At 50.2% G+C, this 12,555-nt stretch overlaps 1 protein-coding gene across 1 annotated transcript in view; it reads right to left on the bottom strand.

Annotated features, from left to right (window-relative positions):
* MYO7A (myosin VIIA) overlaps positions 1-12,555 on the bottom strand; it is a 70,983-nt gene that overhangs the window by 28,337 nt on the left and 30,091 nt on the right. The window contains exons 15-21 of the mRNA XM_010001059.1: positions 8,991-9,128; positions 5,201-5,359; positions 4,077-4,169; positions 2,689-2,783; positions 1,520-1,604; positions 438-656; positions 179-286 (exon numbers count right to left, since the gene is read on the bottom strand). Of these exons, the coding sequence (XP_009999361.1) occupies positions 179-286; positions 438-656; positions 1,520-1,604; positions 2,689-2,783; positions 4,077-4,169; positions 5,201-5,359; positions 8,991-9,128 (897 nt within the window). The remainder of the gene's footprint in view (positions 1-178; positions 287-437; positions 657-1,519; positions 1,605-2,688; positions 2,784-4,076; positions 4,170-5,200; positions 5,360-8,990; positions 9,129-12,555) is intronic.

Below are 12,555 nucleotides of genomic sequence, written 5' to 3' on the forward strand. Positions count from 1 at the left end.
CAGATCAGAAATTCTGGAGCAGCTTCAAACTCGTTAGACCACAGAGTACTTTAGTGAATTAAACACAAACTGCTCAGGCAGGGCAGAAATCCTTTAGATACTTTTGGCATTCCCCTTCGCAGGAGAAAAAACTAGAAAACAGGGACAGAGCCCCAGGAAGAACTCAGCCCCCACGTACTTGGTGCTTCTTTTCTGCTTCCTCTTTGGCTTTCTTGGCACTCATCTCCTTTCGGAGTCGCTCCTCTTCCGCCAGACGGAGTTTCTCTGCTTCCAGGCGTCGATGGTACTGCGGGAATAAGAATCTGAATCGCCGTTCTGCTTACCCCTGAATTGATCCTTTTGCCCTCGAAACACCGATCCCACGAGGCAGGAGGGCATGTAATCCCCTTCTCCCCACCTTGGTTTCCCACCACTGAGCTCTCCTCCCTGGTACTCACCTCCCCCCGGAGGCGTTTATAAAGCCTCCGGGCGATCATGCCCCGGGCGTAGGCTTGGATGGTGAGCACAGCCCAGAGGCGGTGCCGAAAAGCCCGACGGACCAGGTAGCCCCGGCATCGCGCCTGGAACTCGATGATCCTCCGCCGTGCCATGTGGTACTGCTTGTGGAGCTTGCGGGATCGGTACAGGGCCTGCAGCCTCAGGAAGCCGATCCGCATCTGCAAGAGGGAGCGGGATGAAGCCACCCCACCACCCTTGGGGGGGTTTCACCCGGCCATAAGCAGATTGCTGACGCTAATCTTCTTGCACGGGTGGAAATAAGAGCTGCTGGAATCAGCTCCCCTGAGGACAAGCCTTCGGGAGGGAGGTTCTCCAAGAGGGTGGGGGAATTAAGCTCTCCGGCTGCTGCACTGAGTCAAAGACCAGGCAGGACAAAAGGTAGTTTCTTCCCCCTGGAATCTGACTCAGGAGGCCTAGTTGGTCATCTCAAGGTAGCCACAAGACATAAGTGTTGCTCCCATGGAGGTCCAGCACCTGCAGACCTCCTGCCTGGCAGCCAAGGTGCTGTTTCATGGGCAGGAGGCAGCATCCTGACCAACCTGGAAGCGGCTATTCCTATCAAGCTGCAGGGTTGGAGGATGATATTAGGACACTTTAGACTCCAACACACTTCTCAAACGACCTGCTGTTGGGTCAGAGTCAGCTGGGACAGGGAGAAGAGGGTCAGGGACTGGATTGGGAAGAAACCCAAAGACAGTTCCCTGGAGATGAAGCCTGTTTTTCAGGCTTGAGTTTTAAGTCACTTGGAAACTAGGGGAAGACCTTTAAAACCCCAAGTGACCTGGTGCTGCAATGGACATCTAACTCACAGGGAAAAGGACAACTGGAAAGTGGTCAGGTGCTTTCTTCAATGAGAAGACAAAGCAGCAAGAGCAAACCTTCACTCATCACTTTAACTGATAAAAGACAACCCCACCCTATCCTGCACTCAGTGGGACATTTTGAGCCAGGAAACTCTTAGAAATGTCCCAGCTGAAAGAGGCGGGAAGGCAGAGGTGTGAGGAAGCACCCCCATACTCACAGCACCATAGTTCTTCCTGCAGTTATGTCCACGCCAGTATCTCTGAATCATCAGGACTGAATTTCTCACTTTCAGGAAATTGGACCTGCAAGGGCATTTCAATCACTTGCCTCTGAAGTTTGGCCGCCAGGTACCATCACCTCCTGGGCCTCATTCTTTGGAGATTTGAAGCTGAGCAGCCAGACAGAGTAAACACTGCAACATTGGCCTGAAAATGTCTCTTTCCCCAGCTCTTCTTGCTTTCATAAAAAGATCTGCCAGGCCTCTCTCTGGCAGGTCTCTGCAGGCAGATTCTGCCAGGTTCTGGGAAGGGGCAGAGCAGGAGGTGCTGAGGATGGTCTGGTCTTTCCCCCTACCCCATAACTCCCTCTTGCATCTGGAATCTCTTCCCTGCCACTCTCCCCACTTCAATCCCAGCACCTGAGAACAGATTCAGTCTCTCCCAGATGATGAAGAGCAAACTTCAGCAACACCACCCTGGTACCCCAATCTTCTCCCACCCTTCTTAGCCTGGCCTGACTCTACCTGTAGACACCTTGGAGACAACTGTGTAGAAAGGGCTTGGGGGTCTTCCCAGGATTACTGTGGGAAGAACTATGGAGTTATTTAGCATGTTCCCTTTCACAGAATCATAGAATCACTTAGGTTGGAAAAGACCTTCAAGTTCAACCATTATGCCTACTCTGCCAAGTCCAGCACTGAGCCATGTCCCCACATCTAGATGACTTTTAAACACATCCAGGGACAGTGACTCAGCCACCTCCCTGGGCAGCCTGTTCCAATGCCTGACAACCTTTTCAGTGAAAAAGTTCTTCCCAAAGTCTTCTTGTGATCCCACTGCAGTCTTGTGGAGATCCCCATAGTCTGGAGGCTTCTTGTTGCCTTCAGCAGGCTCAGAGTCCCACTGCTGCATTGTCATAGGAAACATCAGCTCCCCTGAAGACAGCACAGGGACAGAAGATCCTATTCTGTCCATGTTTGAGGCAGATAACATAGTTTTCCTCTGGTTTCCTCCACTATTTTCCTCCAATTCTTGCTGCACCTGAGTGCAAAGACATCAGGGCTCCCCTCTCCCTGGCTGCAGGCAGGGCAGGTGAGCACTGAGAGACACACCCCCCCAGGAGCCATTTGCTGGCTGAAACATCCCACCTAGCCCACCTCACACCTACCTGTCTTTAAACCCACGGACGACCTTCTGGATGAGGATGACTTTGTCTGTGATTGCCTTGTCTCTCTCAATCTCCAGCAGCATGTCATGGTGGTCCTGTGGGAGGAAAGGACACAGCACCCATGCCTCGAGATCTCCATCTGCCTGATGTGTGGCAGGTGGTATGAGGCTTTTTCCCAGAGGAGATGTTTAAAATAAACTCTTGCAACACTTTACATCCCAAGTATCATCCCCAATTCCTCACTGGAGAAGTCCTAACATAAACGATAGTGATCCACTGCCTTCATTCCCAAAAGAACCAGAGCACCCAGAACCTCTGTATGCAACACTCACAGTCTGAAAGCAACCGAATGACATTGCCTCTCCATGCAGTTCCCTGCTAGTGCTGTTGGCCCTGAGAGCAGTTCCTAGGAGAAGTTTGGGTACAAATTCTAGGCTGTCTGGGTCCCATTGTTCCTACTAGTCAAGGCTTCAATGCCTCCTCACTCTTAAGGACAAAACAGCTCCCCAAAACGCTGAACTGCCTTGCCCTGGGGCTTGCAGATGTACCACTCTGAGCTTCCCATGGATTCCTCCCATGCCATTTGTAACTGCTCCTTCTCTCCCAGTGCCAGCACCAGAGCCCCACCACCCTGGGTGCAGCAGAGGCAGCTCCACACGTTTCCTGCTTTGCTTGACCTCACACAGCCCCTCAGGGCCTCCCAATTTCTCCATTTCCTGCCCTGACAGCTGTGGGATCTTGATAAAAGGCTCTGGAAAGATTTGCTGGTGGGAACAGCTTCTAGGGAAGAGATGGGGGTGTTCATGCTACTAATGGGGTTGGGAGTGAATTTAGGTATGAGCAAACAGGGTTTATTGCTGGGATTTTTGCTCAAGAGAAGCTTTTGCTTCCAGCCTGGTACTTGGCCAGCTCAGCCTCACCCTCCTGTAGAAAGATGGGAATGGATTTGTAAGGAGACATGAGTGCAGGGGACCTGCAGAGTTGGGCTGTAGGAATGTCTTGGGTGATGCAAGCCAAGTGAGCCTGCTGTGCTCTTGACCCCTCTCTCTGCAGGTCTCCACAGGGACGCCCTTCCAGCTGCTGTGCCTTTTGGGTGAAGGCAGAAGATGAGGTTGAGAGGCTCAGCCCTGGCCATGGGCTGTGGGTGAGTATTTCTATATCCACATGGGTATGTGCACACCCCAGTGCAGGGAGACAGCAGGACTTCTTCCTGCCCAGTGCTGCCTAAACCAGCCCCAAACATCGTGCCCTGGCTCAGGTTCTACCCTCTGCCACTCCAGCCCAGAGACCATGGGAAAGGCTCATGTCTGGCAATGAAAAAGACATGGTGGGAGACCCCTTCACAGACAAGTGTCCCAGATGGCAGGGGGACAAGGAGAGCTGCTTACCTTCAGGAATATCTTTGTTTTGCCAATCTGCCAGTCGTCATCCTTCCCCAGCACTGCTTCAGCAATGCGCTGGCACGTCCCGCGCAGGTCACCCTGGTGGGACAGGGGGTGGGATTTATTGAACCTCAGAACGGATTGGGTTGGAAGGGGCCTTAAAAATCACCTAGTTCCAACCCCCCTGCATGGACAGGGACACCTCCCACCAGCCCAGGCTGCTCCAAGCCCCATCCAACCTGCCCTTCAACACTGCCAGGGATGGGGCAGCCACAGCTTCTCTGGGCAACCTGGGCCAGGGTCTCACCACCCTCACAGCACAGAATTTACTCCTAGTATCTCATCTGTATCTCCTCTCTTTCAGTTTGAAACCATTTCCCCTTGTCATGTCACTCTCTGCCTTTGTCAAAAGTCCCTCCCCAGCTTTCCTGGATCCCCTTCAGGCACTGGAAGCTGCTCTCAGGTCTCCCTGGAGCCTTCTCTTCTCCAGGCTGAACACCCCAACTCTCTCAGCCTGTCTCCAGAGCAGAGCTGCTCCAGCCCTCAGAACATCTTCATGGCCTTCTCTGGACTTGCTCAAACAGCTCCATGCCCTTCTTCTGTTGGAGGTTCCAGACTAGACAGAGCACTGCAGGGGGGTCTCACCAGAGTGGAGCAAAGGGGGACAATCCCCTTCCTGGCCCTGTCACCCTGCTGGTGACTCTGCCCAGGACACGGTTGGTTTCTGGGCTGCCAGTATATATTGCCAGCTCTTGTTGAGCTTCTCATCAACCAACACACCCAAGTCCTTCTCCTCATAACTTGACTTCACCAGGACTAGCCCCCCCAGTCACTCCTCTGAGGTCCAGCAGGAACCCTTTCTTCCAACTCCAGCAATTTTCTGCCAATGAGAAAAGTCACCACATGAGGTGACTTTACTGTCACCACATTGAAGGTGAGTGAGAGGAACAGGATAAATTTGTCTCCCAGTCCCTGCCAGCCCCATCATGACTTTTCCCTTGCTTGGAAAGCCCAGAGCACCAGTGTCACATCTGGAAACCAAACACTGCCTGATTGCTTTTGGAGAGGCTGCACACCCTGCGGATGCCTCAGCAGAGAGCAATTATTACCCGTGGAAAAAAGAGGCTCACCTGCTTGTATGCTGGCTTCACCCCGGGCATCAGCACCCTGTACCTGTCCACGAACTCCACAAAGGTGTAGCGGATGGGGTAGCCAGCCCGGCGGATCCGGATGGTCTCCATCATCCCCGAGTACCGCAGCTGACGGACGCACAGCTCCCGGTCAAACAGCTGGGGAGGTTACAGGACATGCTGGTTTGATGGCACATCTTGGCCTGGGTTGGCCATAAGAGAGTGGTGACTCTGAAGGTGCGTGGGGCCACCAGGTCAGGTGTCCACCCCAAGACCTTCACTTGGTGGACCCAAGGCTGGAGAAGTGCAGGCTGTCGTGGGCTTGACCCTATGAACTGCTGAGTGTGTTTGACCCTTCTTCTTGAATTTCCACTTGCAAAACTGGATGTGTCCTACTCATTACACAAAGGACTGAGAGGAGAACTGGAGAGCATGATCCAATGGTGAATGTCATGGGCAGTGATGTTACATCTACAAGGGCCAAACTGTGCAACCACCCTCACAATGACCACTCATGGTCATGATGTTCTGACTGCTGCTCTGAGCTTTATTGGCAGGGTCACAGCACTCCTGTACAGGCAGGGCAGAACTGTTTTGTAGGGAGAGGAAGCAATGAACCATATGAAAAGATCTTATGGTGCCTGCACCAGTTGACCTTAGGGTAGACAACCCCCTGGAGCCACACACAGGAAAAGTGCAGCCTTGGAGATGTCGAGGTCCTGAGATAAGCCTGTTATCATCAGAGTACCCTGTGCTCAGGAGGACAACTTAATTGCTTAAAATGAACAGGTCAGAACTAAGACCAGTTGAGAATTTTAGGGAAGGGACAAATCTCAGACCAGCATCCACAGCTGGTCCTGACAAGCCATGGAAAATTTAAAGGCCAAACAGCAGACATAAGCAACCCAGTCTTTGCAGATGTTTTCTAATAAATCTGGCTGTTCTCCCTTGCTTTGTGCACCTCTGGGTGGCCAACAAGTTGTGCTGCTAGGTGGACAGACCTGCTGAAATGAGAGAGGGCTCAGGAAAATCCCTGCCATCAGCTTGGTGGTGCTTTTGTGGATTGAGGAGGATCCTGGAGCCCTTGAGAACACCCTCTTGCAGCCTGATGTTGTCTGCTGGGAGCATCCAAGAAGTGTTCAGCACAAGTTTAAAATGAAGGCAAGAGGTGGTGTGGTGTTGGCACAGAACAGAAGGTCAGGACAGTAAATCCCAGCCTGGGCCAGAGAGTTACTGCCAGGGTGTTATTAATCTGCTCTTCCTTCAGCTGCTTAAAATGTGACATTTGTGCATGTGCAGATGTGAACATCTAAAATGTGAGTCACCTGGGCTCTCCCTGAGGTGAGGTAGGAGAGATAGACATGTATCTGCATCTCAGATGCCTTTCCTGGGGTAGGAGGATCTACTCTATAGATGCATCCATCTCTCCATCCCTGGAAGGAGCTTTTTGACCAGTTTGTAGCAGCCACCTAACCATGAATGGGCTGGAGTGAAGTGAGACAGATCATGATCCCAGGAGAAAACACTAGGCAGAAAGATGTGGTCTCAAGCTGTCCCTCTCTCAAGAAGATATAGGGGACTGAGGACAAGAAAGGTGCAGAATAAGGATCAGAAGGTGCAGAAGTTCCTCTGTCTCCTACACCATGAAGCAGAAGGGAACATGAGAGGTTATGGGCTGCAAATAACCCTCCAGAGTTTGTAGGCCTGGTTCATTGCATATATGGGCAACTGTCAGCTTCCTGGCACCAGGGCCTGGTGAAGCACCCGTGGTACACAGGTATCTGGAGACATTTTGACTTTCTCTGTGTGGTTTGTTCCCTACTTTACCCCATGCACTTCTCTTGGACCAACCAGAACACCAGAGCAGTGCTCAGAAACAGCAGCGTGGGACGATGGGCAGACCCAGGGAGCTCCAGCCAGCATCCCCATGCAAACTATGCTTTTTTTCCCCCCCCCACAAAGCACGTTTGAGAAGGAAGCAAAAGTTTGAAAATAACACAAAGTAACAAACAGTCAGGACTTTCCACTGACCTTTCACTTCCCACTACCCCATTTCCTATCACTATCAGTGCTCTTTCCTTCAAAGCCAGGGACAGAAAATGAACTCCCAGAGAATGTTCCCTTTGCACAACTCTGTCTCCCCTTAGCTGGGATATTTTTTTTTCCCCTTTGCACTATTAAACCAAGGCCAAAATTGAGCAAGAAATCACATTTCATATCTTATAGCACTACAGCCCCTGATTCAGTGGTAGCTCATCCACTCATTACTTCAACAGAGAGACTATTTTCTCTTTGTCTCATTCTTTCAAACTTCTAGATGTTTTCATGTCCTGCCAAAAGTTTTCTAGGTAAATAAGGTGGACAGAGACATTTGGCTTAGAGCTTGCAAAAGCTGATTAAATACAGACTTGCTAGGCAGGGGACAAAATGCCAGACTGAATCCCAGACATCCAGGTGTAAAAGCAGCTCAAAGTCAGGACATTGGGAATAATTTGTTAATGTCAGTTCAGGACGTACACCTATTTTTCAACATCAACCAAGGTCTTCCAGAAGGTCTTGGTTTCATCTCAGCTCAGATAATACACTCTGATCAGGCATACTGCTAAATATTAACCCAGATTATTCCATTATTAGGTGCCTTTTTACGCCCACCAAAACCAGGATAAGGGCACAGGATTTTACTGCTCTGAAATCCACCTAATCTTCACCCCACGTCAAATTAGGTTCACTGAGCAGCAAAAATAGGCTCCAAAAAACCACTGCTTGTACATAACAGCTCTGAAATTCAGTATTTTGTGCTTTTTTAGCACTCAGTTGAGCTTTGCTCACAGACACTGCCTTTAGATAAAGTTCCAGCTGGATTAACTGCTGCTGAAGTGCAAAGGCACAAGCAACATGACTCAAAGAAACAAATGGCTGAAATTGTTATTAAATAAAGCTCTTCCTCCCCAAGCAGTATCAAGATCAAGAGTGATGAGCAACGATTGCTCACAGCATCAGGATCCAATCCTGCAAGGTGCTGACAGTGGGATCAGGGTGTTGAACACCCACCTTATCATCAGCCATTTGCTGCAAAACTCAGAGCCAGCCCTGCGAGCAGTTTGTGGTCAGGGGGATTTCCAGCCATCTCCATCCCTTCCATTTGCTCCTCAAAGTTTGTCACTGGGGTGTTTGTTGCTTTTTAAGTAATCTCTGGGAATCAGAGCAAAATAATGGCTCCCACAATGTATTTATTATTTTTACACTGCTTTTAGAATTCAGCTTTCACAGGAGGTGTTGACAAAGAAGCTGAAAGGATCTAATGGGAGTGCAAGGGAGTGAGATTCCTCAGAAGCAAGGACTGGGTAGGAATGGTTCCCACCCATAGGAAGGGGATCACTTTTAGGAAACCTTGAACCCTGCAGTAGGACTGAACACAAGATCCTACAGCTCAGTCTAAGGCTCTGGCAGGGTGTCACCTCCCCCCTATGGAAATTCAGAGGCATTTCCTATAGGAGAAAGGGCTGCAGGGTGAATTCCTCGAGGTTGGCCTTGGGAAGAAAGGGAAGGGCAGGATCTCCCCTCTGCAAAAAGCATTGGGGTGCTGTTGAATCATAAAGAAAGCAGGAGATTTTTCTAACCCTTTGGTGACTCCTTTGCTTGGAGAACAGGCTCTGGGTTGGCTGTTCTGAGCTCTCAGGATCAATCCTAGCTCCATCAACTCCGAGCTTTGCCTTTGGCTCCGAAGCAGAGTGACCCTGTGGGCTTTCCAGTACAAAAAAGCAACGAGGAGAGAAAAAGCAGGACTTACCATGGGCTTTTTGTACTCATTGGGCTTGATGCAGCGGACAAAGAAGGGCTGGCACACGCTGAGAGTCCTCATCAACAGCTCCAGGGACCGCTTGAACTGGCTGCTGAGTGTCGGTGAGCGCTTCCTCGTCTCCGCTCCCTACAAAACCACAGCAGAGCAGGCTCAGGAAATGAAAGGATAACAGTGCCTTTCCCCTCCAGCCCTGTCCCTGGGAACCTCCCGTGACAGGCAGGGCTGGAGGGGGAAGCAAGGCCACGAGGTGGTGGAGTGTTGAGGCAGGAGAGGGGCAGGGCAGAGCTGGCAACTGCCCCGCTCCGGCAACCTGCTCCCTACGTCTCTGCCCAGGGAGGGAAAATGTACCACCATTTCATTTCTCCTGCTAAAACCTCCCTGTGTGACTTAGCAATCCCAACTGCCCTGTGCAGAGCCGTGAGGAAGATCTGCCTGTGAGAGCAAACAGCCCCTTCCAGACCAGCAGAAAAAAATCTCTGCAGCTTGGGGCTATGCATTTGCCCAGGGAGGTTCCTCAGGAGCAGCTTGGGGTCCTCTGTCCCCACACTTCACATCATGGTCATGCCAACCCTACTGACATGGCTCCTCATGCCAGGCTGAGCCTCTTCTCCTCCCTGGGTCCCATGTAGGGTGGAAAACTTTCAGTCTGAAACATCTCCAGAAACTGCTGCTCTATATTCTTCAGCCTGCACTACAGGGAAGATTGGAGTTATGCTTGGAAAAGAATACTCACTTCATACCCTAAATTGGGTATTTAGGGTGAATCAGCATGATTTTTGAGTGTTTAGCTTGTTTTAATTCCCTTGGTTAAATTAACAACCCAGTCTCCAGTTTAAGGCAAGTGTTTCTAAAGCAGAATGGAGAGGTTTCCCTTAATAACCCCTTCCCCCTGCCCTGGGAGAACCTTATTAAACCAGCTTCAAAGTAAATGAAGCTCCTTTTAGGCTTCAGTCCCTGCTACCTGAGCTCCAGACACACCAGCCACAGCAGTGCTGGGTGTCTCCCAGTTTCTGGTGCTCAGGGAACCTTTGTGGGGCAGCCACAAAGTGTTGTTCCTTGGTGAGTTGGTGGAGTTGTTTGGCATCAGGGTACAACCCCTTCCAAATCAAAACCAGGGCAAACTGTGGAATGACCTGTGACATGACCTAATGACCAGGGATTTCCCAAAGGGAGGATTCCAGCAGGGTTTTAACACACGTTTCCTCCAAACATCCTCTTCTTTTGCAGGTGGCCAAGCCATGCATAGAGTCCCAACATCCCCATTTGCACTGGCCTCTCTGTGTTGGGCAAGGTGGTGAGTTTTACTTCTGCTTTTGATAAAATCTTCACACGTTCTTCATCACACAGAACTGATAACCTGTCAGATAACATCCCCACCCCCCCCAAACCTGCGGAATTTCATAGAATCCCGGAATGGTTTGGGTTGGAAGGGACTTTAAAGATCATCTAGTCCAACCCCCCTGGCACAGGAAGGGAATTGGCACAGCTCATGTTGGATGTGATGATGAGACAAACCCAATCAACACAAACAGAAAGTCATCATGGAATTCCAACAAGAGAAAACCCAGCTCATGGACAAACCAGAAAAACCTGGCCTGCTTGTCAAGGAGACCTTGGTAGGGAGCTATCAGGGATTTCTCCCAGAAAAATCCTCCCCAAAGGACAAACTGTAAAATCTAGAGTAATTAATGGATGGAGCTGCTACCTGCAGAGCACTGTAGAGTCTGGTGCTCACATTCTGTCACAGATTTGGTGAGAAATAGGCTGTTTCAGCAAGAATCCTGGGCTTTGATAGCTTTGATGAATGTTTTCTTATCACTTTGCTAATTATATGCAAGGGGTCACCTCTGTGCAGTGGGAAAGAACAGCCAGAGAGGGTAGAAGCAGCAACAGATGCAGAAGCAGGGGTGAAAGTTGGAAGCAACTGCATGCTAGCCAGGTTTGGCAGTTTGGGCTTGGCTAGGAAAGGTCATTTTTCAGCCATGGTGGTAGGAAGGTGCAAGGCTTTGGAAGGTACAAGGGAAGGAAGGTACAAGGGAATGCATAAAATCATAGAAACATTTTGGTTGGAAAAGACCTTTAAGATCATCTAGTCCAACCATTAACCCAGCCCTGCCAAGGCCACCACTGCCCCATGTCCCTCAGCACCACATCTGCACGGCTTTGAAATTCCTCCAGGCATGGGGAGTCCACCCCTGCCTTGGGCAACCTGGGCTAGAGCAACCCTTTTGGTGAAGAAATTTTTCCAAATATTCAATCTAAACTAAATATCCTCTGGCACAACATGAAGCCATTTCCTCTTGTTCTGTCACTTGTGACTTGGTGGTTTGTTCTCAGACAGCACATCCTGCCTCTCCAGGTTGCTGATGCCTTGCATTTCTGTTGTGCATGTCTATCCAGGCCTGCTAAAAGGGCTGCTAAAAGGCAGTGGTGCCCCCTCCATCCTGACACCTGAGAGCTTTTTTTTCTTTGCTGGGAAGGGCAGAAAACAGCTGGTCCTGCAATCCAAACTGTCAGAGCAGCCTGAGCTCCTCCTGTCAAGATTGCACCACCCCAGCCATTCACATGCTTCCTGGGTTTGATGTTTGTGCACAAACCCTTCTTGATAGTGGGCACCACCCAGGCTCTCAGCTACACAACAAAGGAGGCAACAGCCTCCTCCTGCAGGGACAGGGTGACACCACTGAAGTCACAGAGTCACAGAATGGTTTGGGTTGGAAGTAACTTTGAAGATCATCTAGTTCCAACCCCAGCAGCACAGGCTGGGGGGACACCTCCCACCTGTCATTCCTTCTGCCTCACCTCAACCTCAGCATGGGGAGGATCACACCCCTTCCCTTATTCCAACAAATTGGCTCAAAAACTGAGTGGATCAGCCTAACAAGGCACTGAAAATACAGGGTTTTGTGTAGTTGAGCAGCATTTTTTAGCTCAAAACAGACCTAGTCTCCATAGTCTGAAGGAGAAAGAGCCAAATTCTGCTTTTCTCCTGGCCAGACATGTCTTAGCTTTCACACTCTGAGACTGGAGCATCTTCTGGACACAGGCTCTCTCTTCACTGGTGTCCATATAGAGTCTGGCACACAGGAGGACATGACCTGTGTGTCATGGGGAAGGACGAGCAGGATTCACAGGTGCTGTGGCCAAGATTGGGGCACTGAGTGATGGCTCAGCCTATGCTCAGCAGCAAAGGCCAAAAAAAAAGCAGAAGAGATAAAGGAGAAGAGAATGACACAATTTACAGAGAACCAACATCTGAAAAGGGAAGTTTGGAAAGATGTGCAGACCAGCATGACATTCAGACATGCTTTGCAGTAACAAAAAGACAAGAGTCAAGGCAGAACATCATCAGCAGGACACCAGGGGATGTTCCACCTCCACAAGAAGAGGTGTCTGAGATCCCTAGTGGCACAGCTGGAGCATCCCAACATCTTTGTGAAGCTGTAAAGTCTCTAGGCACCTATTCAGACTCCTTCCTTTGGTACCTTGGCCACATTTAGGCACTTACTGTGTGTCCAGGGCTGAGAAATAACCAGTTCAGCCTATTTGCACT

This window comes from Chaetura pelagica, unplaced genomic scaffold (genome assembly GCF_000747805.2).
Source record: "Chaetura pelagica isolate M959 unplaced genomic scaffold, ChaPel_1.0 scaffold56, whole genome shotgun sequence".
Taxonomy (NCBI): Eukaryota; Metazoa; Chordata; class Aves; order Apodiformes; family Apodidae; genus Chaetura; species Chaetura pelagica.